Source organism: Saimiri boliviensis, chromosome 12 (assembly GCF_048565385.1).
Source record: "Saimiri boliviensis isolate mSaiBol1 chromosome 12, mSaiBol1.pri, whole genome shotgun sequence".
NCBI lineage: Eukaryota > Metazoa > Chordata > Mammalia > Primates > Cebidae > Saimiri > Saimiri boliviensis.
Window position 1 is genome coordinate 77,764,414 of NC_133460.1, and position 22,586 is coordinate 77,786,999.

The 22,586-nt window shown below is 36.4% G+C and overlaps 1 protein-coding gene across 12 annotated transcripts in view; it reads left to right on the forward strand.

The window, feature by feature from the left end:
• Positions 1-22,586, forward strand: part of EXOC6 (exocyst complex component 6) — a 235,485-nt gene that overhangs the window by 113,300 nt on the left and 99,599 nt on the right. For all 12 annotated transcript variants that reach the window (XR_012512897.1, XM_074382588.1, XM_074382587.1 and 9 more), the window contains 5 exons: positions 2,329-2,426; positions 12,541-12,646; positions 16,750-16,859; positions 19,057-19,168; positions 20,008-20,142. Coding sequence is in view for 11 of the 12 variants with exons in the window: in XM_074382588.1 (XP_074238689.1) it covers positions 2,329-2,426; positions 12,541-12,646; positions 16,750-16,859; positions 19,057-19,168; positions 20,008-20,142 (561 nt within the window). In the remaining variant the exon portion in view is untranslated. The remainder of the gene's footprint in view (positions 1-2,328; positions 2,427-12,540; positions 12,647-16,749; positions 16,860-19,056; positions 19,169-20,007; positions 20,143-22,586) is intronic.

A 22,586-nucleotide genomic window follows, 5' to 3' on the forward strand; every position in this document is an offset into this window, starting at 1 on the left:
TTGTGAGTGTCTTTTCATGAAAAATAATTAAGAATGTTACATGATAATTAGTTTTTTAAATCACCCTTGCCACCCTAAGGAAATTTTACTTTTTAAAACACCAGTATTTTATCATCCAAAACAAAGCTAACTAAAGAATAAATTTAAAAAGTAATACCAGCATATTTATATTGCTTGCTGCCTACTAGGCAAATAACAGGTAAACATTTATTGATTCCTTTGTTAACATTTTTTGAGTACCCAATACATGTTAGCAGTCTAGTTGATGTATAAAATGGCAGAGACATAAAAGTCAGTAAGACAGTAGTAGGGACATAAAAATCCTTGGCTTCAAGAAATTCACAGTTAAATTGTAAACAAATAAGATGTTTAAGAAGGCATGCTAATGCAGCAATATGTTAGAGAGCTTTGGGCTTGCAGAAGATGGAATGACTAACTTAGATTCTAGGAGTTGAATAAGGCTGTATGAAAAGTTGAAATGAGCTAACCTTTGAAGAAGGAGTTCAGCAAATAGATAAGAAGGAAAGGACATTAATGGAAGAGAAAATACCATGTGTAAACTATAGGTAAAGGCATGTTGTGGTGAAAGTGAAACTGAGCAGCTTGATGGTGTTAGAAACTGTAGAATATATGTGTGAACAAGGAAGGGCAAATAGTGGTGATAAAACTGATGAGGTGGTTTGACCCAGATTATGGGATGTCTTGTGGGAGTTTAGTAAGCATTTTGTAGTTTTTAGCCAGGGAAACAGCACAATCATATTTACATTTTTGAATGGTAATTTTGAGAATCTGGGAAATAGATTGAGAGGGACAGATGGTTGAAATTTTAGTTTAGGAAGCTTTTACTATGGTCTAGGTAAGAGATATTAAGGACCTGAGATAAAGCAATGGCACTAAGAATATTTCTGGAAGAAAGAAAGGTGGGTAGATGATGGAGAATGAAAGATTTTATTTGTAAAAGAGGTAAAGTCAGAATTTGGTGACTGCTATGTGTGTGGTAGGGATTGTTTAGATGTTTTTCTAGATTCTCTATGGATAAACTGGGTTGACAATAGTGTTTTTTTTATGGATAGGAAATAAGAGGAACATTTGATTTCATTGGAAAGAGAGGAAATAAGTTTAATGTACTTGCTGGCTGACTGAATGGAGATGAAACAGGTATTGGAATTAAATATTTGGAATTTAGAGAGACCTAGCTAGAGATTCAGATTTGGAATAATCATCATAGATTGAAGTCATTAGACTTGAGATTGCCCTCAGGAGCTGGAAGAAAAGATTAAAGGATAGAGATAGAAGTTAGACAAGGGAACTGAAAGGATTGTACATGGTTGTAAAAGGAGAACAAGAAGAGTGATTAGTGTTGTAGAAGTCAAAGGAGAGGAATTTCAAGAAAGAGTTGTCAGGTAGGGCGAGATCTTTCAATTTGACATTTAGGAGATAGTCTGTGACATTGTTGAGTAGTTTAAATAAAGGAATAGAAGTGGGAGTCAGACTGTAGTACATTTGGCTATGAAGGGGGTGATGCAGGCAGCTGACAGGCTACAGAAAATTGAGGGAGAGCTTTTTTGGTCTCTTGTTTTTCTTGGATTAAAGATGGGAAACAATTTAGCATATTTATTTAGCCAAGAGAAAGGTGTCTGTGGAAGCTAAAAACGTAATAGAGTAAAGAGATAAGCCATCGAATGGTTTCTGTGAAAGGAGATAGGCTCAAGAACAAAAATGGAGCGAGAAACCTTGGAGATGCAAGTGGAGAATTCTGTGAGGTGAGAGCGCATATTTGGTCCTGATATGGGTAAGATTTCAGTGAGTTTGGAGTCGGAAAAGAAGAAAGTTTGGGAGTGTGAATGTTTGATGGAAAGATACAAATTTTCCCAATATGTGACAAACTCAGTCTCAAATTGAAGGTGCAAAAGGAAGCCAGCCTGTCTCAGACAGTATCCATTCCCTTTTCTTCTTGTATCCTATTCAGGCACCACTTCCCAAGTGGTGCCATAACATACTATTATGTAAATACTTACTTTGAATTTTTTCCTCCAGGCTTGACTTCTAATACTTTTTAAGGCTAACAGTGTAATTGTTACTGAAAAGAGAGAGAAGAAAGGAAAAATCATTCTATTCTCGTAAAACTCTTTCTGGACCTTTTTTTTTTTTAACCTAATGCAATGTAGTAGAAAGTCAAAAGTATATCTTTTTTTTTTTTTTTCTTACTGTGGGAATGGCATGCAGTGGGATCTAGTGATGCCTTCCAAATGATTTTCTAGTATTCCCAACATTTTTAGTGAATATTTTTGTACACTTGTTTATCCGCCTTTTGATGTTGTTTTTTAGGGTTATGGTTTTCCAGTGAACCGACTTTTTGACCTATTATTTGAAATAAGAGATCAATACAATGAAACGCTGCTTAAGAAATGGGCTGGAGTTTTCAGGTTAGTCTAAGTCATGGTGCCTTAATATAATGAATATATTTGTCAAATGCTCAAGTAGTTAATTTGCATATATTAATGGAAATGCTTATATTCATTTTTTATTGTAGTAAAGTACACATAGAATTTACCATCTTAGCCAGTTTCTTTATGTATAGCTATATTACTGCATTTTAGGTTCTGGGGTACATGTAGAGAACATGCAGGATTGTTTCATATGTACATACATGGCAATGTGGTTTGCTGCCTCCATCCTCATCACCTGTATCTGTAATTTCTCCCCATGTTATCCCTCCCCAACTCCCTACCCCCCACTGCCCCTCCCCTAATCCCCCCATAGACCACAGTGTGTGATGCTTCCCTCCCTGTGTCCATGTGTTCTCATTGTTCAAATGTTCAACACCTGCCTATTAGTGAGAACATGCGGTGTTTGATACTCTGTTTTTGTGTCAGTTTGCTGAGAATGATGGCTTCCAGGTTCATCCATGCCCCTACAAAGGACACGAACTCATCGCTTTTTATGAATGCATAGTATTCCATGGTATATATGTGCCACATTTTCCCTGTCTGGTCTATCATCGATGGGCATTTGGGTTGGTTCCAAGTCTTTGCTGTTGTAAACAGTGCTGCAGTGAACATTCGTATGCATGTGTCCTTATGATAGAATGATTTATAATCCTTTGGATATATAGCCAGTGATGGGATTGCTGGGTCAAATGGAATTTCTATTTCTAGGTCCTTGAGGAATTACCACACTGTCTTCCACAATGGTTGAACTAATTTACACTGCCACCAACAGTGTAAAAGTGTTCCTATTTCTCTACATCCTCTCTAGCATCTGTTGTCTCCAGATTTTTTTTTTTTTTTTTTGAGACGGAGTTTTGCTCTTGTTACCCAGGCTGGAGTGCAATGGGGCGATCTCAGCTCACCACAACCTCCGCCTCCTGGGCTCAGGCAATTCTCCTGCCTCAGCCTCCTGAGTAGCTGGGATTACAGGCACGCGCCACCACGCCCAGCTAGTGTTTTTGTTTTTGTTTTTGTTTTTGTTTTTTTTTGTATTTTTAGTAGAGACAGGGTTTCACCATGTTGACCAGGATGGTCTCGATCTCTAGACCTCGTGATCCACCCGCCTCGGCCTCCCAAAGTGCTGGGATTACAGGCTTGAGCCATTGCGCCCGGCCAGATTTTTTAATGATCACCATTCTAACTGTTGTGAGATGGTATCTCAATGTAGTTTTGATTTGCATTTCTCTAATGACCGGCGATGATGAGCATTTTTTCATATGTTTGTTGGCCTCGTATATGTCTTCTTTTGAAAAGTGTCTGTTCATATCCTTTGACCACTTTTGAATGGGTTTGTTTGTTTTTTTCTTGTAAATCGTTTTTAGTTCTTTGTAGACTTTGGATGTAAGTCCTTTGTCAGATGGGTAGATTGCAAAAATTTTTCCCCATTCTGTTGGTTGCCAGTTCACTCTAATGATTGTTTCTTTTACTGTGCAGAAGCTCTGGAGTTTAATTAGATCCCTTTTGTCTATTTTGGCTTTTGTTGCCATTGCTTTTGCTGTTTTAGTCATTAAGTTGTTGCCTATGCCTATGTCCTGAATGGTTTTGCCTAGGTTTTCTTTTAGGATTTTTATGGTGTTAGGTCTTATGTTTAAGTCTTTAATCCATCTGGAGTTATTTTTAGTGTAAGGTGTCAGGAAGGGGTCCAGTTTCTGCTTTCTGCACATGGCTAGTAGTTTTCCCAACACCTTTTATTAAACAGGAAATCCTTTCCCCATTGCTTGTTTTTGTCAGGTTTGTCAAAGATCAGATGGTTGTAGATGTGTGGCGTTGCCTCCAAGGCCTCTGTTCTGTTCCATTGGTCTATTTTTCTGTTTTGTTACCAGTACCATGCTGTTTTGATTACTGTAGCCTTGTAGTATAGTTTGAAGTCAGGTAGTGTGTTGCCTCCCGCTTTGTTCTTTTTGCTTAGAATTGACTTGGCTTTGCGGGCTCTCTTTTGGTTCCATGTGAAGTTTAAGGTGTTTTTTTCCAGTTTCATTGGTAGCTTGATGGGGATAGCGTTGAATCTATAAATTACTTTGGGCAGTATGGCCATTTTCACGATAATGATTCTTCCTAACCATGAGTATGGAATGTTTCTCCATCTGTTTGTGTCCTCTCTTATTTTGTTGCGCAGTTGTTTTTAGTTCTTGAAGAGGTCCTTTACATTCTTTGTTAGTTGTATTCCTAGATATTTTATTCTCTTTGTAGCAATTGTGAATGGCAGTTTGTTCTTGATTTGGCTCTCTTTAAGTCTGTTACTGGTGTATAGGAATGCTTGTGATTTTTGTACATTGATTTTGTATCCTGAGACTTTGCTGAAGTTGCTTATCAGTTTCAGGAGATTTTGGGCTGAGACATGGGGTCTTCTAGATATACAATCATGTCCTCTGCAAATAGAGACAATTTGACTTTCTTGTTTCCTAATTGAATACCCTTTATTTCTTTTTCTTGCCTGATTGCTCTGAATAGAACTTCCAGTACTATATTGAATACGAGTGGTGAGAAAGGGCATCCTTGTCTAGTGCCAGATTTCAAAGGGAATGCTTCCAGTTTTTGCCCATTCTGTATGATACTGGCTGTGGGTTTCTCATAAGTAGCTTTTATTATTTTGAGATAACGTTCCATCGATACCTAGTTTATTGAGAGTTTTTAGCATAAAGTGCTGTTGAATTTTGTCCAAGGCCTTCTCTTCATCTATTGAGGTAATCAAGTGGTTTTTGTCTTTGGTTCTGTTTATGTGGTGAATTACGTTTATAGACTAACGTATGCTGAACCAGCCTTGCATCCCCAGGATGAATCCTACTTGATCATGGTGGATAAGCTTTTTGATGTGCTGTTGCAATCAGTTTGCCAGTATTTTATTGAAGATTTTTACATCTATGTTCATCACGGATATTGGCTGAAGTTTTCTTTTCTTCTTAAGTCTCTGTTGGGTTTCGATAACAGGATGATGTTGGTCTCATAAAATGATTTAGGAAGGATTCCCTCTTTTTGGATTGTTTAGAATAGTTTCAGAAGGAGTGGTACCAGCTCCTCTTTGTATGTCTGGTAGAATTTAGCTGTGAACCCAGCTGGACCTGGGCTTTTTTTGGTTGGTAAGCTATTAATTGCTGCCTCAACTTCAGACCTTGTTATTGGTCTATTCCGGGTTTTGACTTCTTCCTGGTTTAGACTTGGGAGGGTGCAAGTGTCCAGGATTTTATCCATTTCTTCCAGGTTTACTGATTTATGTGCAGAGAGTTGTTTGTAGTAATCTCTGATGATGGTTTGTATTTCTGTGGAGTCTGTGGTGATATCCCCTTGATCGTTTTTTATTACATCTATTTTATTCTTCTCTCTTTTCTTTTTTATTAATCTGGCTAGTGGTGTGTCGATTTTGTTGATGTTTTCAAAAAAACAGCTCCTGGATTTATTGATTTTTTTTTGAAGGGTTTTTTTGTGTCTCTATCTCCTTCATTTCTGCTCTGATCTTTGTTATTTCTTGTCTTCTGGTAGGCTTTGAGTTTTTTTCATCTTGGTCCTCTAGCTCTTTCAGTTTCGATGATAGGGTGTCGATTTTAGATCTTTCCTTGCTTCTCATGTGAGCATTTATTGCTATAAATTTTCCTCTAGACACTGCTTTAAGTGTGTCCTAGAGATTCTGGTATGTTGTGTCTCCGTTCTTCTTGGTACTCCAGTGGTGTACATTCGCATATTTGCCAACTGTCACCACCATCCATTTCCAGAATTTTTTTATCTTCCCAAATAGAATCTCTGTACTCACTTAATAAGAACTCCCCATTTCCTCCTTCCCCCAGCCTCTGGCAACCACCACTCTGCTTTGTCTCTAAAATTTGACTGCTCTAGTTACCTTGTTTAGGTGGAATTATATACGTTTGTTCTTCTGTGTCTGGATCATTTCACTTAACACAGTGTCTTCAAGGTTCATCCATGTGGTAGCATGTCAGAATTTCAGTCCTTTTTAAGGCTGGCTGATACTCCATTGTCTTTACCACATCTTGTTTATCAGTTCATCTGTTGATGGACGTTTAGGTTCTTTCCACCTTTTGACTATTGTGAGTAATGCTGCTGTGAATGTGAGTACAGTATACATATATCTATTTGAGTCCCTGCTTTCAAATCTTTTGGGTTTATATTCAGAAGTGAAATACTGGAGCATATGGTAAATATAGCTTTAATTTTTTGAGGAACTACCATACTGTTTTCCATAGTGGCTGTAACATTTATAATCAGTTTTTAATTATACTTACTTGTAGTTCTAATATCTATATTTTTTTCCCTAATAAATGATCAAATACTTACAAGGCTATAAGTATTCAGAGATATTTTGTATTAGAGACAGAAATTTACAGTTTTTAAATTTTGTTTTGAGAAAGTGCTGTTTTTAAAAACAACATTACTAGGTTAAGAATGTTAAGGAATCTAAATGAGAAAATTACTTTTGCCTTAACCACTTCTCTGCAGGGCATTGACAAAAGTATTTTAATATCTGTATAACTTTTTAGTGACAAGAGAAGAGAAATATGCCCCCCCTTTAATTACTAAAATTTTTTCTTCCTTTCTCTTTTTCTCTTTTTGTCTCTTTCTCTTCATTCTTCTTCCCTTTGGGGAAGAAAAAGTCAATCTTGAGGTTTTATGTCTTGTTTACCCAAAATATGATAGAAGTAATATGTCAATATTTGCTGAATATTAAAAGTATGCTAGATGATTTATTACCAGCTTAGGACTTATCCCTTCAGCTTTCAAAACTATGGAGGTTGATCTTCTGAATACTGTAATAAAAATCTTCCAACAGGGTGAGGTGGCCCATGCCTGTAATCCCAGCACTTTGGGAGGCCAAGATGGGAGGATCACTTGAGGCCAGGAGTTTGAGACCAGCCTGGACAACATAGTTAGACTCTGTCTCTACAAATAAAAAATAAAAAAATTAGCTGGGCATGGTGGTGCACACCCATAATCCCAGCTACTTGGGAGGTTGAGGCAGGAGGATTACTTGAGCCCAGGTGTTTGAGGCTGAGGAGTTAAAATCACACCACTGCACTCCAGTCTGCACAATAGGGGCAAGACCCTGTCTCTTAAAAATTTTTTTTTATAATGCCTAAGCAGCTCATAAGATAAGATACGTCTATTAAAATCAACTAAAAAATCCTTATTTGAGTTTTTTGTATTTACATTCTTCAGGAGTGATACTGTCAGGATGCTAACCCAGATGGATAATTGACAGTCTTGATGAGTCATATGTAACTATCAACAATTATTTATATTAACTATTTAAAAATAAAGGCAGTGTTTACTGATAAAGATGGTAATCTAGAACATATATGCTATGATATAATGTATATTGTGACATAATATGATATTTTTATAGATATAAAATCTTACAGAGTTGATGTTATTTAATTGGCCTCTTCAGAAGGGTATTTATGTTTTCCTAACTGTTGATAGCTTGTATTGGGCTAGCTTATTCTCTCTTACCTATCTTAAGACTTCTAGTAGTAAGATTGTTCCTCGAGACTGGGGAAACCAAGAGGTATTGTCTTCTCTCTGGGAAGCTAATAGCTTCATTCACATAAAATCAGTCCTATTCAAATAGGACTGATTTTATCCTCCAGAGTAATAGTGAAGGAGAACAAATGATAGCTTGTCAAATACATAATTTTCAAATATATTTTGACTTCTGCTTTTAACACTCTTCCAGATCATGCTTTTTGCCTAAACTTTTAGGACGTAGCAGAACTTAAGCTTTGGTTATCTCTGGCCTGTATTCTCAAATATTTTTTAAGTAGTAAATTGACAACCTAACAATTAAATGGGGGAAAAAGAAATATTACCATCGATATTGAGTGATATTCAAAACTTGGCTACTTTCATGACAGAATTTATAACCTGACTGCTGTTACAGTTTGTTTATCTGTATGCAGCTATCTCTCACTGTATTATGAGCCCTAATGTTTTATTTTTCTATTATTTCGGTATATATGTGCCTTTAATTATTTTATTTTTAGTTGACAATAATTGTATAGATTTATGAGATACAGTTTGATGTCTTGATATATTGTATACATTATGGAATGATTAAATCAAGCAAGTTAACATATCTACCACCTCACATACTTTTTTTTTAGTGTTGCAAACATTTAAAATCTACTGTTAGCAATTTGAAATATATGTTATATTATTATTAACTGTAGTCCCCTTGCTGTGGAATAGATCTCAAAAACCTATTTCTCCTAATGGCAACTGTACTCTTTGACAAACATCTTGCCATCTCCCTACCCTGCCTACCCCACTTTGTGATTGCCCTTCCCTCTGGTAACCTGTAAACCAGAAATCATGCTTCTCTCTACTTCTATGAGTGTGACTTTTTTAGATTCCTCATGTAAGTGAGATTATGCAGTATTTGACTTTCTGTGCCTAACTAGTGTCACTTAGCATAATGTCCTGAAGGTTCATCCTTGTTGCAAATGACAGAATTTCTTTCTTTTATAGGGCTGAATGGTATTCCATTGTGTATATACACATTTTCTTTGTCCATTCAAAGGTTGATTTTATATTTTGGCTATTGTGAATAATGCTGCAGTGAACATAGGAGTGCAGATATCTCTTTGAGATAATGATTTTTTTTTTTTTAACTTTTATTATTTTTTTTGAGATGGAGTTTTTGCTCTGTCACCCAGGCTGGAATGCAGCAGCGTGATCTTGGCTCAGGGCAACCTCTGTCTTCCAGGTTCAAGTAATTCTTCTGTCTCAGCCTCCCAAGTAGCTGGGATTACAGGTGTGCACTATCACGCTCAGCTAATTTTTGTATTTTTAATAGAGATGGGGTTTCACCATCTTGGCCAGGCTGGTCTCGAACTCTGACCTCAAGTGACCTGCCTCAGCCTCCCAAAGTGCTAGGATTATAGATGTGAGCCACTGTCCCTGGCCTGATACTGATTTCAGTTCTTTTGGTTGTGCACCCAGAATTGAGATCGCTGGGATCATACAGTAGTTTCATTTTTAGTTTTTTGAGGAACCTCCATTCTGTTTTCCATAATGGCTATACTAATTTACATTGCCAATAGTGTGCAAGGGTTCCCTTTCTCCACAGCCTCGCTAACACTTATCTGTGTCATTTAGATAATAGCCATTCTAACAGCTGTGAGGGGATACCTCATTGGATTTTTAATTTGCATTTCCCTGATGATTAGTGATGCTAAGCTTTGCTTATTCCTGATCTGTATACCTGTTGGACATTTGTGTGTCTTCTTTTGAGAAATATCTATTCAGGTCCTTTGCCTACTTTTTGATTGAGTTACTTGTTTCTTTGCTATTGAGTTTCTTATGTATTTTGGATATTAACTTCTTGTTATATTTATTAGATATATATCAGCAAATATTTTCTCCCAATCTATAACTTGCCTCTTCATTCTGTTAGTTGTTCCCTTGCTGTGCAGCAGCTTTTTAGTTTCATGTAGTTCTGTTTGTCTACTATGGCTTTTGTTGCCTCTGTTTTTGGGGTTATATTTTGAAAAATAATAATCTAGACCAATGCCATGGAGCTATTTATATTCTCGATTGCCTAGCTCTAGTATAGTGCCTCACAGAATAGGAACTTGTACAGGTTTATTGAATTTGGTTCTGTAAACAAATCATTTTAAGACTACATTAACATTTTTAGAATATAAATGTGCCATTCATTAAATTATCTCTTCTTGCATAGTAACTGGTTCCCTGGCATTTGTATAAAGTGAATAGTTTATTGTCTTCTAGTAGTTACTTTCTCTGTAACTTGCCTTTAACCTTTCATCATTTTTATTTTTATTTTTAAAACAGAGTAAGGGTTTCATTATCGCCCAGGCTGGCCTCAAGTATTCTGCCCCCGCTGTCTCCCAAAGTGCTGCCCACCTCAGCTTCCCAAAGATTACAGGTGTGAGCCACTGCACTCAGACCTGCCATTTAACCTTTTATTTTATGTTTAAACTCTATGTGGAATGAAATAGAATTAGTGGAAGTAAATACAAAAAAATAATTTTTGTATTTTTTGGTAGAGCTGGGCATGGTTAGTGGCACACACCCTGTCGTCCCAGCTACTCGGGAGGCTAAGATGGAAGAACAGCTTGAACCCAGAAGGCCAAGGCTGTAGTGAGCTGACATTTTGCCACTGTACTCCAACCTGGGTGATGGAATGAGACCCTGTCTCAAAAATAAATAAATAAATAAATAAATAAAGCTCTTATTTATGCTACCTCCTTCCTTTCTACCCCTACTGTTGCAGCTTTAATTCAGATCCTCGTCGTCTTTTATTTAGATTATTCTTCAGTCTTTCTAAGTGGCTTTGCTGTGTTCATTATCAGGCTTTTTCCAGTTTATCCTCCACACAGTAAATATCTGCCTGTGACATTCCCTCTCCTAAAACCTCTTAATACCTACAGGGTAAATCTGGGTGTCTCAGTTTGCCCACCTGTCCAGCCTCATTTTTCACCATGTCCCTTTACACTTTAGTAATACTGCACTACCTGTGGTTTTACACCCCGCCCCGCAGACTAATGCTTTTTCACTCCTTACACTTTTGTATGTATGTTCCAGTGGTCTAGAATACTTTTCTCCCATAATCTCTTTAGAATTTTTTTCATCTTTAAAGACCCTATAGGACCCATAACTTCTCTGTATAACTTTCCATGAGATGTTCCCCACGTCCTCTGATAGTCATTTTCTCTTTTGTCCTTTTTCTGAACATGGTACTTCTTGTATGTGTAACACAGCATTAGAAATGTTATAATTAATTTGCATATCTATCTCTCCTATTAGATTTGAGAATAGCTATCTTATGTTTATCTTCATGATGTAGGGAATTTTCATCACAGTCCAGAGCCCAGCACATATAGGTGCTCAATAAATATTAAACTGAATTATTTGGTTAAAAGGAAATTATTGATTGGATGACAGTTACATTAGGACAGCCTAGGTTATGCTGCAGTAATGAAAATTCCCCAAATCTCAGTGAATGAACACATTTTATTTCTCACACAGAAGCCCACAATAGGTTTAGTACTCAGAGATCCAAGCTGTTTGTATTTGTGATTCTAACTTTTCAACATGTTGTCTTCCATGTCACCATGGGAAGGAAGTTTGCACAATTGGCTCATACGGGCTTTAGACTCAAAGCAGCACATGTCACTTCCATTCACAGCCCAATGCCCAAAACTGGTCATATGGCCCTGCCTAACTGCAAGTGGGTGTACAGGACAGCACATGGATATTTGATGAGCAGTAACTGTTTCTGCCTCACCAACTATAAAAGATCCATTTCTAATCATGACATATAAGAGACTAAACAAATATAACACACTGTTTTGATCTTCAAGAGTTTATAATCTCATTGGGAAAAGAGAAGACACAAGATACACAACTTGAGAATTATTCCTATCAAGAGTTACAACAGGAGGCTGGACGTGGTGGCTCATACCTGTAATCCCAGCATTTTGGGAGGCTGAGGTGGGTGGATTGCAAGGTTAGGAGATCGAAATCATCCTGGCTAACATGGTGAAACCCCATCTCAACTCAAAATACAAAACTTAGCAGGGCATGGTGGTGCATGCCTGTAATCCCAGCTACTTGGGAGGCTGAGGCAGGAGAATCATTTGAACTCGGGAGGCGGAGGCTGCAGTGAGCCGAGATCGTGCCACTGCACTCCAGCCTGGGCGACAGAGTGAAACTTTGCCTCAGAAAAAAAATAAAATCTTGATAGGAATACTCTCCATTACATGGATTCTTTTTTGGTTACAGGTAATGAGCTCGTTCAGACTATATTATCTTGAGAATTGTTCTAGACTAGAAAACTAAAGTGCTGAGATTTTGTAAAACAAGACTACTGGAAAAAGGACATTATACCTGGATTTTGAGGGACAAGACTTATTTGATGTTGAATTTTAGAATTCTGGATGGTTAGGCAGTATCTTTCTGTTTGAACCTTTAATTGATAATAAAAACTGCTTTTGTAATAGTTGGGGTTTTTTAAGGTATTGTCTTATAGTACTCTAATAATACATTTTGTAATGATAAGTTTTCAGTTTTCCTTTCCTAACAGGGACATTTTTGAAGAAGATAATTACAGCCCTATTCCTATTGTCAATGAAGAAGAATATAAAATTGTCATCAGCAAATTTCCCTTTCAAGATCCAGACCTTGAAAAGGTACAGCTAGTTTTTAATTCAAGGATTTTCTTAAAAATAAATTCATTGTATTTATTACTATATAACATTAAATATTAAGCTGAAACTGTAAATAAGAGTGATTTCTTTGGGGGCAGTTTTTGTTGTGTTATTTGAGAAAATTAATTACGTTTTGTTATGTTTTGAAGAGTATGTTATTACTACTACTATTACTGCTGTGATTCTGATGAAGTTGAAGAAAGGACTTTCCTGGGGATACTAGAAGCAGTTGCCTCAAACGTTCGGTGGATTCCCAGGAGAGCTGTTACTAATGTTGAGTGGATTTCAATGAAAAAGTAGATTTATAGTAATAAGAGTATATCCTAGGGAAAGAGAGGAGAATTTCTTTGAAATGTTTGTCACTGTGGAAGATTTCAAAAGAAGTATACTTTTACAAAAAGTTTATCTTGGTTAAATAAGTGATTTGTGAAGGCAATAGCTACCTATAGATTTCTTCCTGAAGTAGGAATATATACATTTTTGGAGTCAAGATATCTGAACAAAAGACAGGATAGAGAAAGGAAGTAGACCAGCCATGTAGGAGATTCTCACAATGCACATGAATGCATGTGAGTGTGCATATACGTACAAACATACACACTTGTATCTATCCAGTATCTTTGGGTAGAATTAGATCTCATTAGAAAAGGGTGTCATATTTCCTGTAACTGTCACTTTTGTATACTCTTTATTCTTGTTTTTTTCTCATTACTCTTATTATTTTCCTAACTTTTATAATTTAGTACTTTTCTACATTTGTATCACTTCAGCATGAGCAAGACCAAATTCTGAGTGAATTGTGACTGTAAATTTTTGTTATACTTTTATACATAAACTAAACATATTATTTATACTACTTACTAAATACAGAACCAGGTAATTAAATGGGTAACTTCTAGATTGTAGCTAATGCTGCCATTGCATGTACCTGTTAGCCATGTTTTAATACAACAGGCCAGAATAATTCTTCTAATTCTGTATTTTTTGAAAGCCCAGTGAAAGTTGTTCTGTCAAGAAATATCACCAGAATATTCTCCATCTCATGGCTTAGTTTTGTTTAAGTTACTGGTAATGCATTTGTTCAGGCTAGTGTCTACATAAGAGCACTAGACCAGGTCTCGATTCATGTGCTAGCTCTGTTTGTGGATGATGATGATTATTATCATTATTTTGAGACAGAGTTTTGCTCTTGTTGCCCAGGCTGGAGTGCAATGGCACAATCTCAGCTCACTGCCACTTCTCCGTCCTGGATTCAAGGAATTCTCCTGCCCCAGCTTCCCAAGTAGCTGGGATTACAGGCATGCACCACCATGTCTGGCTAATTTTGTATTTTTTCTTTTAACTAGAGACAGGATTTCACCATGTTAGTCAGGCTGGTCTCAAACTCCTGACCTAAGGTGATCCGCCCACCTTGGCCTCACAAAAGTGCTGGGATTACGGACATGAACCATTGCACCCAACCACTTGTGGCTTATTATAGGCAAACGACTGAGCCTCCGTGTGCATTTGTGCCTCATCTGTCAAATGAGGAGGTTGAACTCAATAATCTCTAATATCCCTTCCAATCATATTAAACTATTCTAAATAGGCTTATAATTAAAAGGAAGTTTAACTTTGCTTATAGAGAGTTTCTAATATATGTAGTACCTCTTAAGATACATTCTTAGGAGTTGTATTTGTTGGTCTATATATTACTCATTATTAAAAAGAGCTGTTAATAGTTACAGTCACATGGAAAATTGAAATATGACAACTCTAGAATAAATCTCATAAATTATTTAATAAAGTCTTTTAGTTGTATGTGTATATTTTTTCCCAGTTTAAGTATAATTTTCAATTAAATCTGTTAGAAAATATATGCAACTATCTCTCAACTTGAGTTATTTTCAACATAAATTATGAATGGAGTAGTAGTAAACATATATGCAAAAATATTTTTGTAGATAACTATGTTAATTTTATTAGAGTCATTTGGCTGAAATAAGAACATATGTATATTTTGCCTTTAATTTCATTAAAATAATTTCAAATATTTTTCGTCTACCTGCTATATACCCGACACAGTGCTATGTGCTACATTTTCAGTCTTTGCTGTCAAGGTGCAAAGACCTTTATGCAGCCTCCTGTGAATTACAATTTCTTATTTATTTTATCTACTCTCAGACTAGTGTCTGTATAAAGAGCACTAGACTAGGACTAGATTCACGTGCTAGCTCTGCTTGTTGCTTATTTATTTATTTGAGGTGGAGTTTCAAAAAAACTCTGTAGGTAGGTAGATAAAATAAGTAAGAAATTATTTTAGATAAAATAAGAGGGTAGATAAAATAAATAGGAAATTGTAATTCACAGAAGTTTGCACTGCCTAAGATAGGGGATATAGCACGCAGAAAGTCTGCGTAAAGAAGGTCAAAGTGGATGAAGTACAAGAGATGAAGCTCAAGAGATGTAAATTGGAGAAGTAGAAAGGACCAGACCATAATGGCCCTACTAAACAGTGTTAGAGAGTTTATCCTTTTTCCTGAGGGTTATAGGAAGCTATCAAAGAATTTTAAGTGGTAAAACCGTAAGATTTGTGGTTTGGGAAGATCTCTCTGGCTAATATGTGGAGAATGGATTGGAAAAGAGTAGGACTGGTGGCAGGGAGACCACCTAGAAGACTTTTGCGTTTGTCTTGATGAGAGAAGAGGGTTATGTAACCTGAATGGGGGTTATGGTCATTGAAGCTGATTTGAGTTGCTTAGGAGGTAGGAGCAACAGGAGTTGGTGATTATGTGCATATGAAGGGTAACAGAGATAACCAAGTTTCTACCTTAGATGGTGGCAGCATTCACTGTGATAAGAAACACAAGAGGAGCAGATTTAGAAGAAAAAGATGATAATTTCACTTTTGGACCTAGTGAGTGTGTCTCAAATGGTATAGCCAAATGGAACTGTCCAATAGGCAGATATATGGATTTGGACTTCCAAGAGAAAGATTTGGTCTGGAGTTGTAGAGTTGGAGATATTGGTACTTGCATGATGATTGAAGTCATAAGACTATATGAGATCATCCAAAGAAAGTATACATAGTAGCAAGAGAGGGTTTAGGACAGAACCCTAAAGCATAGTTAAGCAATAATTAAGTAATGGCTAAAGCAATAATTGAAGTAATGGCTAGAGGAAGAGAAATAAAGCAAGAATTAAGTAATGGCTAGAGGAAGAGAGAGTAAGTAGAGAAAAATGAGGAAAACCAGTTTGGGCAGGAGTCCAATGAAGGAGAGATCATTAATTAAATAGGAGTGGGTCAACTGTATCAGATTCTTCAAAAAAGTCAGGTAACATGGGAACTGAAGAAATCACTGGATTGAACAACTGTGAGATCATCGGTGATCTTGGTGACGGTACTTTCACACATATAGCAAGGTTGCAATGAAGGTGAAGATAGAGGAGTATGTTAGACTTAATGAAATAGAAAAGAGGGGTGTTTTTTGGTAACAATCTTGGAAGGAGTTTACCTTTTAGAGACTGAGAATTTCAAATGAATAATAACTTAGAGTAGTTTAGCCAGGAAGCACCATATAAGCCATTGGCTGCATACCTGTGTTTAATGGCATAGAAGTCAGAAACATGCCATAAGGTGTTCTAGGAGTTATGGAATAAACTCGATAACTTCTTGAATTGGCATCAAGTCTTCACTGAAGGTAAATGAAGTGAGTCTTAGAATTATTTAATGACTGGGCCAGAAAGCTGGCTTGTAATTTTCATGGCCACTCTGATTCTTGTATGATATATACACAAAGAAGCAGACAGCTAGGCATCTCCTATAGACAGAGTTCTTATCATCAGAATACTGCAAAGGTATTGTTATGTATTTTCTCTGCTTGTTGGAAGTCTAATAATATGATTTAAGAAACAAGGGTAAAGTGCCACGTTATTTTCTTCAGAAATATTTTGATAAAATATCAAAAATGTAGAAACGTAAAAGTAGAGTTTTTGATGCAGGTATTCACTATTCAAGTGTGAAATCAATTTAATTTTACATATTTGGTGATTAGCATGTCTTTTTCTAAAATTTCAAAAACAATATTACCTTTGTCTTTCTACAGCAATCTTTCCCGAAGAAATTCCCCATGTCTCAGTCAGTGCCTCATATTTACATTCAAGTTAAAGAATTTATTTATGCCAGCCTTAAATTTTCAGAGTCACTACACCGGAGGTAAGTTTACTAACCACAAATGCATTTTTGTCATAACTGTTTATGAAACATTAATACTTTTATTTTTATGCCGTAACTTTTTTTTCCCTCAACTTTTATTTTAGATTCCTGGGATACATGTTTGTTACACGGGCATATTGTATAAGCTGAGGTTTGGGGTATGATTGAACCTGTCACCCAGGTAGTGAGCATGGTACCCAATAGGTAGTTTTTCAACCCCTGCCTCCCCTTCTTGTAGTCCCCAGTATCTATTGTTTCCATCATTACGTCCATATGTACCTAGTGTTTAGCTCCCACTTATAAGTGAAAACATGCAGTATATGGTTTTCTGTTTCTGCATTACTTTGCTTAGGATAATAGCCTCCAGCTGCATTCATGTTGCTGCAAAGGACATGATTTTGTTCTTTTTTATGGCTGTGTAGCATTCCATGGTGTTTATGTACACATTTTCTTTATCTAATCCAACACGGATAGACACCTAGGTTGATTCTCTGTCTTTGCCATTGTTAATAGTGCTATAATGAACATATGGGTACATGTGCCTTTTGGTAGAATTATTTATTTTCCTTTGGGTATATCCCCAGTGGGATTGCTGGGTTGAATTGTAGTTCTTTTTATTTGTTTTTGTTTTGTTTTGAGACAGGATCTCACTCTGTTGCCCAGTCTGGAATACAGTGGCACAGTTATGGCTCACTGCACCCTAGAACTCCTGGGCTCAAGTGATCCTCCCACTTCAGTCTCCCAAGTAGCTGGAACCGCAGGTGCATGCTACTATGCCCGGCAAATTTTTGTATCTTTAGTGGAGACAAGGTTTTGCCATGTTGGTCAAGCTGGTTTTGAAGGCCTGACCTCAAGCAATCTACCCACCTCAGCCTCCCAAAGTGCTGGGATTATAGGCACATGCCACTGTGTCTGGCCCACACATTTTTAAAAGTACTATTTTAATAAAAAGTAAAAGGATGCAAAAATGTTAGCCTATATCTAAGGCAGTAGTTCTCACCGGGGGATAATTTTGGTTTTCCTGCTACCACCTCCTCCCCACAAATGTGGCAATGTCTAGAAACATCTTTGATTGTTACAGTTCCCAGGAGGGGTGCTATTGGACTAGTGGGTAGAGGCCAGGGGTGCTGCCAAACATCCAAATGTGCAGGACAGTTTCCACAACAAAGAAGTATTCATCCTGAAATGCCAGTAGTGCTGAGATGGATGATCCATGGTCTAAGGACAGTTTAATGGTTGTGATAATGAGGCTGTATCCAAGAAACCATTATTTCCTTAAATTGAAGGCTTAATGGTTAGGAGAAAAGAAACTGTTTTTTAATGCTAGCTTAGCAATGCTTAGGATGTTAAGAAACATCATAGATTTTTTTTTTTTTGCATCAAATTAAAATTAGTTTAAGGTAATTTATTTCTTTGAAGACAAAAAATCTTAATGAAAATGGATAACTTGGTTATATTAACAATTAAATTGGGTAATTGTATCTAGAAAGAGCTCATATCAGTTTGTATTTTTTAGCTGTAGTCGTATATGAAGTTTCTTTCAAAGTGACTGTCTTTTGGGGCTGGGTGAGGTGGCTCACGTCTATAATCCCAGCCCTTTGGGAGGCCAAGGTGGGAGGATCACTTGGGTCCAAGAGTTTCAGATCAACCTGGGCAAATAGCACAACCCTATCTCTATAAAATATTTGAAAACTAGCTGAGCATGGTGGCATGCACTGGTAGGCCCAGCTACTCAGAAGGCTGAGGTGTCAGAATTGCCGGCGCCCGGGACTTTGAGGCTACAGTGAGCTATAATTACACCACTGCACTCTAGCCTAGGTGACAGAGTCAGACCCTGGCTCAGAAACAATAATAAAAAATAAATAAAATAAAACAACAAAGTGACTATCCCATGATGGAGTCAGAATTTAGTAATAGTTTTATTTCCTTATACCAAGTGCACCATAATTTTTCTGTAGTTGTTAATTGGATACATTTAAATTATGCCATAAATGAATATTCTACTTTGTGGAAAATGTCCCTTTTGCAAAGTTAAATTGAAGTTTGTGATTTAATTAATATGGGTCATTGTAGTTTATTTAAAGATATAAACTAATGACTTGGGACAGATTGTTTTACTAAATTGTGTTAAATTATTTAGGATGTTAACTAACTGCATGCTTGTAGAAAGTTTAATAATATCAGTCTTTGTTTTCAGCTCAACAGAAATAGATGATATGCTTAGAAAATCAACAAATCTGTTGCTGACCAGAACTTTGAGTAGCTGTTTACTGAACCTGATTAGAAAACCTCATATTGGTTTGACAGAGGTAGGTTAAAAAGACACAGATAGTGAAATGTTTCATTGTATGAAACAATTACTTTAAATTATTGCTGAACATCATTCTGTAAAACTAACTTCCTGTTTTAAATATATTAATATAAGAAGATTTGTTTTCAAAATAAAAACACCAGTATAAATTCCGGAAATGTGAGGAGGTCAGGCACAGTGGCTCACACCTATAATCCGAGAGCCTTGGGAGGCGAAGGTGGGAGGATTGCTTGAGGTCAGGAGTTTGAGACCAGCCTGGGCAATATAGTGAGACCCTGTCTCTACAGAAAATGAATAATATTGGCCAGGCATGGTCCTGTGCACCTGTAGTCCTAGCTACTCCGGACTTGAGCCCAGGAGGTTGAGGTTGCAGTGAGTTACAGTCATACCACAGCACTACAGCCTAGGTAACAGGAAGACTCTGTCTCTGGAAAACAGATGTGAGGGAAAAGGGTTCCTATGGGGAATAATAGATAGTTGAAGATGTTAGAACACCTGTTTAGATTTCCGATCGCCAGACTACATTAAAAGTCAAAATCCCAATTTTTTACTTGCTAAATGTTTAAAATTTGAAACGTATTATGAAAAGTTAGTTTAAAATAACTGGCAGTTAGACTCTTGGTGTGTGTGTGTGTGTGTGTGTGTATATATATATATATATAATCATTCATAAACAGTATTTACAGCAGGCTTTTAAAATCAGGTAGTTGTATCCTATAATGCTGTAATTATGTAGAAATGGTACAGTTGCTGGAAGTAATAATCCTGTTTTTAAAAATTAGGTGATTTTACATACACGTATCCTGTATTTTACTGGATATATTTTGTGTTTTCTAGCTGGTGCAAATCATCATAAACACAACACACCTGGAACAAGCTTGTAAATATCTTGAGGACTTTATAACTAACATTACAAATATTTCTCAAGAAACTGTTCATACTACAAGACTTTATGGACTTTCTACTTTTAAGGTATGTAAACGTTTGACCAAAAGTTTTCAGTTTTCATTTCCATCACTGTAAGCAAATGTTAAGAAATTAAAGACTGTTTTTATTACATGCAAGATCTATTATATTCCTAAAAATTAAGAATTAGAGGTAATCATTGTCAATAATCAGCAGATAAATGCCATTTGCTTTTTGGTATTGTAAACATCTTATTAAAATGGAAAAAAGTATACTTATTTTCTACAGTGTATATACGGTTTGTTCATGTTTTGATGATTTATGGTAGTGCTGAATAGGTCTATCTGAATTAATATTTCACAGTTTAAAAATTAAGTTTATGTGAGTGTTTATGTCTAGAAATTTAAAATGTAAGACAAATACAGATAGATTTGTTTTCCCTTCTTGACTGGTTCTGATCTAAAGAAAAATAAATATTACATGTCATTGAAGTCCTACCTCTTTTGCAGATAGAAAGATTTCTGTTTGAATAATGTACAGGATATACTGAGGATTAATTAATGGTTGTTTTAGGCAGAATGTAAGATTAAATAATTTCATAAGCTAGTTTATTATTTTTTTGATTTGGAGTCATAGATGAGACATTGGCTTAGTCTAGTGTATATAAATCCCCTTACATTGTATACTTTGTTAAACTAATGATAAACCACGTACTGATCACTTATCTGTAAAACGGGCTTGCTGATTTAACCTTATAGCGCTAAGTTTCCTATTAAAAAGAATTCTCTTTAACTACTTTTGTTATATTATCCATCACCCCCTAAGATTATATTGTAGTAACTTGCATTTTAAAAAATGAATGTACTTGTGTTTAAAAATAACTAATTTAATGTTAACATTTAACCATACTTTGAATGTGTGAAGTCCAGAAACAACCCTGGGATCCTAGAATTATCTGCTTGGCCCCCAAATGTTATGCTCCTCTGGTGACTCTTGAGCTCATGTAGTCATCTCAGTACATAAGACACAAATACAGAATGATATCTGAATCAGCAGACTTATAAAATTAGTTATTAAAACTTAGAAGCCTAAAAAAGCAGGCATTCATTTATTCAGATAATATAGTACAGTGATTAAATACAGGTACTCTGAAGTTAGATTGCTCTGGGACTTTGGGCAAGTTCTTTAATAGAAAGGATCCCAAGTTTCTTTATCTATACAATAAGAGTAACAATGCAGTACCTCATATGATTATTATGAGGATTAAAGAAGATACTTAGTACAGAGCCATTCATTGTACATAAATCATGCTCTGACCACTCTGTTTAGACCCTGAGAATACAGAAATGTATCCCTGCCCTCAAGAAGCTCAGGGGAGGAAAAAAATAATAAAAGACACTTAACAATATGGTGTGATAAGTATGATAATATAGGAGGCGATGCTACAAGTTTTTAGTCACTTATTTATCCAAGGACAAATTTATTCTTAGCTTTTATGTTAGATTTTTCATAATGCCTTCACTTTCTCTTTGTTGTTCTCTCTGTCCTTATATCCATGTGTCATTCATAACGCTGTCAAGAAGGGATTTCTCAGGCTTAGAGTTGTAGGCATATTTAATGGTTATCACTAAATTTAATATGCTTACTCAGTACTCTCTGATTAAAACATGAATTGCCTAAGCATGTTGTGTTTCTAGGGATCTTCAAGAAATTTTTCTTACTGGTCCTAAGCCAAAGAACCAAAGATACTGGAACTAATGATCTTACATTAGGGGATCTTGAAACTGTATTTCTCAAAACCTGCCTGTTGGGAAAGAATGTTTAGAAATGTTAGCTCTGGGCCGGGCGCGGTGGCTCAAGCCTGTAATCCCAGCACTTTGGGAGGCCGAGGCGGGTGGATCACGAGGTTAATAGATCGAGACCATCCTGGTCAACATGGTGAAATCCCGTCTCTACTAAAAATACAAAACATTAGCTGGGCATGGTGGCGCGTGCCTGTAATCCCAACTACTCAGGAGGCTGAGGCAGGAGAATTGCCTGAACCCAGGAGGCGGAGGTTGCGGTGAGCCGAGATCGCGCCATTGCACTCCAGCCTGGGTAACAAGAGCGAAACTCCGTCTCAAAAAAAAAAAAAAGAAATGTTAGCTCTGGTTCGTCATTCCAGAGTGAAAACCACAACTACCATAGCATACTCCTTGGTGGATGTCCTTGGAAATCCGGAAATGAAGTTCTGCTCTGTAAATAGCAGAGCATCTTTGTTTTTTGTTGTTTGTTTGTTTTGTTTTCACATAGAACTCAGTAAATGCTTTTCTGTTTTCTAATATGTGAACAAGAGCTGTTTTCATCTTAATATTTGAAGGTCAGGTATTTTTCAGTTCTATCTTTTGGTCTATTTCAAGAAGAATTGGTCTCGAACTGTGATAAGGGGAAGCACTTCAACAGGGAGGATTGTTTAATCAATATTAAAGTGAATTACTGAGGGACACTGGGGAATTTCCATTCATAGTGAA